Source organism: Polistes canadensis, unplaced genomic scaffold (genome assembly GCF_001313835.1).
Source record: "Polistes canadensis isolate GaletaPanama2010 unplaced genomic scaffold, ASM131383v1 scaffold_528, whole genome shotgun sequence".
Taxonomy (NCBI): domain Eukaryota; kingdom Metazoa; phylum Arthropoda; class Insecta; order Hymenoptera; family Vespidae; genus Polistes; species Polistes canadensis.
Window position 1 is genome coordinate 5,474 of NW_014570075.1, and position 4,387 is coordinate 9,860.

General features: G+C 38.9%; 1 protein-coding gene across 1 annotated transcript; it reads right to left on the reverse strand.

Moving 5' to 3' along the window:
* Positions 1–374: 374 nt before the first annotated feature.
* LOC106792658 lies at positions 375–2,462 on the reverse strand. The gene is made up of 4 exons (XM_014759154.1): positions 2,370–2,462; positions 1,849–2,024; positions 774–1,731; positions 375–716 (listed from the first exon to the last, which is right to left on the reverse strand). The coding sequence occupies exons 1-4, from the start codon at positions 2,460–2,462 to the stop codon at positions 375–377; spliced, it is 1,569 nt and encodes a 522-aa protein (XP_014614640.1).
* Between the last annotated feature and the right edge of the window lie 1,925 nt (positions 2,463–4,387).

The window sequence follows — 4,387 nt, forward strand, 5'->3', positions numbered from 1 at the left end:
GCATAGAAATCTTCTTTAAGAACGATGGCAGCTTTTGGGAATCTAAGAACTTCGTCGCTCGTAAATTGATGTAAAGTATGCGTTGCTAAGAACGACGCATAGGCAGTCCCATGAGTTACTGTATTTAATCTATATGCTTTTACAAGCTCACTTTTCTGTCGACGCCAAAGTATAGTTTGGTATTTGTGATCGCACGGGTCAATCATTATCTGCCGATACATCATCGCAATGTCCGCGGTGATAACGATAGCGCGTGATCAAAATCTTACTAAAAGTGCAAACAGAACCTCCTGTATAGTTGGGCTAACCATTAATACGTTTTTCAAAGATTTCCCGTTGATGGTTTTTGCCGACGCGTCGAACACTACTCGCAATTAGGTAGTAAGACTAGTAAGCTTTAATACAGCATGATGCAGTAAATAGAATCTTACTTCGGGGAGTCCCCCTTCTATCCTTGTCATGTGACCTAGTTCTTTATATTCAGATAAGAATTTAATGTAATCATTTCTAATTTCCGGCTTGCGCGATAATGATCGCTTCAAGGCTTGAATTCTTCGTAACGCGCTCGTATACGAATCTCCTAACTGATTTTCTTCCTTAAACGGCTGTCTCACTATATATCTGCCAGTATCATCCCGTCGCGTGTTGTTTTTATAATGTGGTTCGCACAAATTTTCTTCGTGCAACCTAATACTACTGTCAGCTACTTCTTCAATCTTCCAAAATTTTTCTTATTGTGAGTTTAAATCTACCGTGGCCGTGTGGCAATTAACGCTCTGCGGAGTACGCGTGGCTCCTGTGCTTATAACGAGCAATCCTAGTACAGTTTCTTGTGCCATTAAATTTTCATTTAACCTTAAGCTCTGTCCTGCGCGCCATAGTGAAGCAAATATCTCGACACCGAGAATCGCGTCGATATTCAATGGCTCACAAAACATGGGATCTGCCAATTGGATCCCTGCTAGTATAGTCAATTCTTCTCGCGGAATTCGTTGCAAAGGCAACCTATTCGTTACAGTGAGTAATAATAAAAATTGTATTTCTACCGCATAATTTTCTGTTCGCGATTTTAATGTTGCTAAGATTGCCTGTTTGAATCTAGTTTCCGGTTGGTTTACGCCAGAAATGGGTACGTTTACGTCCCGTTTGACTATTCGCAGAAGATTCGCGAAACGGATTGTTAAAAAATGTGCTTCGGAACCCGAATCAAGGAGCACAAGAAACTCGTGCGGCCTGCCGTCGCGATCCAGCAAGTGCACCACTGCAGTAAGTAACAGCGAAGGTGTTTGCGAGTGATGGAGCTCTACATGTGCATTCTGCACCGCCGATGCCGTCCGAACGCAAAAACWCGTGATGCCCGTTTTTGCACATTCTGTAACGGCCTCGCTCACATGTAACAAATTATGATGCCTGCTCTTGCACTTTCTGCAGCAGTCATTTTTAATACATTTGTAGACGCGGTGACCAGCTTGTAAACAATTACAACACAAATTGGCGTTAACTACTATTTTTCTGCGCTCCTCGGGCTCCGCTCTCAGCAGCTGCTCAAACTCCGATGATTTATTCCCCTCGCGACATATGCCACACGAAACAGTCGCGCTTGTGGAATACGCTTGAACTTGTCCTCGGTCGAAGCTTCGCGGCCAATTTCGCCGAGAACTAAGACGCCGCTCGTTACGCATCAAATTCCTTGAGCGAAAATTTCTCTCGGGTCCTAACGGCGCGTTTTTTCTGAAATTGTCAATCCTTTTAGAATTTTTTGCCAGCTTGGAGCTTTCCAGCGCATTTCCCAGATCGCGGGAGGATATCACAAATTCGTTTACCGTTGGTAAAGCATCTCAGGAGTACCGTTGTTCCCATTGAAGACGTGTTGCTGGATCCACTCGCGAAAGATTGGCAGCAATAGCAAATTGATCAAAAAACACTTTTTTAGTCGCTACTAATGCCCTATAATTTGCATTCAGCGTATCAGACGCGGCAATTAAAGACGAGAGAAATTCACTGTCAATCAGAGGACTCACGGGCTTATTTATGAATAATAACAGATTGTCATAGCACTCGACTAAGGTCTTCCACGCAATCGGATAATTATCCGCGGTAATTTCCAGAACTCTTATTTTCTCCGCGGCGGGTCCCGATAAGCATGATTTTAAATATGCAAACTTCTGTATATCTCAAAGCGCGGGATTATCTCGTATCAACGATTAAAACGTGTCTGCGATACACGACGATTTTTCATGCTGCCCGTCAAAATGAGGTAATTGTACCGCCGGTGTGCTGTAAATGCTATCTACGGACGGACTGCTTACTGTATTTCTAACTTGAGAAGACAGACTCGTAATTGGCGAATTTGTGTCTTAGGTGGCTACTGATTCAGCTCTATTATTGATCAACTCCGCCTCCGCCTTAGCATCGATGACTGACTCGACATGATAGTGAATTTCGTTAACTAGCGTTCCCATTGCTTCACCAGAAGTTTTCTCTATCAACTCCTCAAATATTACTACATTCTTTTTAACTTTGGAAATTCTAAGCTTTAATTTTCTTATATCGCGCGGGCTGGAACGATCTATCTCTCTCACCGCTTTTTAAAATTGCGCGATTTCTTTCTTTATATACTCGAATTTCATTACAACGCGCTCGACACCACCACGTGCTCTACTCAAACGAGGCATTTTCACGACAGAAAGCGAAATTAAAAAGAGAAAAGAGGAGCAAAAACACGACTTTAAAGAATTATTAAGCAACAGAAATTACAAAACTCACGTTAATCTCCTGAATAAAATGTCCCGTGCAGCGTACTCACGCACTGGAACAATAGAATCTTCTCAAGTATTAGTTATGACGCAATACCTCCTTCGTTGCTCGATCGGAAGTCTTCCGTTGCCTCTTTCTCCTCCGTTAAAGAAGACTGTATGTAAAATAGACGCCAGACGAAGAGTGGGGAGGAAGCTCCCGTTCCGTATCGAAAGACCAAATATGTTGATGCGACTGATTCCTTAATCGGTACTCCAGTGGATTGTAGTGAATCGAAGAATGCCCTCACAGAAAATATTGCGAGTTTTTATTAATAGGAAGGACGATAGTAAAATAAATCACAGTTACAAATATATTTAAGTTCAGTCAGTACTAAAAAGTACGTTTTATTTTGCTCGTCAGGAAAAAGCCTTTTGGCATAAAAACCCTGGTTGAAACGTTGTCGAAGAATCCGTAAAATTCAGGATATTATTGGTTACGTGCATGCCCGCCTTTGTCCCTTGCCGCTGGCTGAGCCTAAATGATGTAGTATTTCGCAATACAAATAGTTCTCCTCGAAGTAGTTCTCGCAAGTCTCAGCTCTTCTACGTTAGATGAATCTCGAGCGATGAATCACGCGTGATGAATCACGAGTTATGATAGGCGCAGGAACGCGCTGGGCTCTATACAAAAAAGCAATGCTATGCTAGACCAATCACAGATAAGCCTGAGGATAACGCGGTTGTTGATACATGTGATTAGCGTAATAAGTGTAATAAGAAAACGCGAGCTAGAAGAAAAAAGGAGCCCTTGCAAACATCTTGACGCTACCGTAATTACCATCAAAAACAACGTTAATGCTTTGTTGCATGTGTATTACGCCTTAGCAGTGCCGTACACGCTCCTACTTACTCGTAGCGCAGGATACGCAACAACTTTTATTAAAATAGAAAAAGATTTAATGAGTTAAGTACTTGCATTCAAATATAAAAAAAATTGATGAGTTTTATACTTTTGTTTAAATAGAATGAGATTTAAAGAATTGAGTACTTCAATTTAAATAGGAAAAGATTTAATTTGTTTCATAACTTTACTGAAATAGAAAGAGATTTGATAAATTATAGCCTTTAATTAAATGGAATAAGATTTTGTAGGTTAAGTACTTTTATTTAAATCGAAAGAAATTTAATGATTTAAGTACTTTCATTCAAATTGAAAGAGATTTGATAAGTAGAGTATTTTTCATGAAATAAAAATAGATTTGTTGAATTAAGTATTTTAATACAAATAAAAAACAATTAAATAGAATAGGTACTTTCATTCAAATGAAAGAAAATTGTATATGTTTAGTGCTTTCAAACAAATAGTAAGAGATTTGATAAGTCATGTACTTTCATTCATATAGAAATGGATTTGATAAGTAGAGTACTTAAATTTAAATAGAATGATATTTGATAAGCTTATTACTTTTATTTAAATGGAAAAATATTTCTTGATTTACGTACTTATATTCAAACAGAAAAAGATTTGATAAGTTAGAAACTTTCGTTAAAATGAAAAATGATTTAAGGAATTGAGTAATTTTAATCAAATAAAAAGAGTTTTGATGAGTTAGTTACATTCATTCCAATAAATAGAGATATGATTTGTT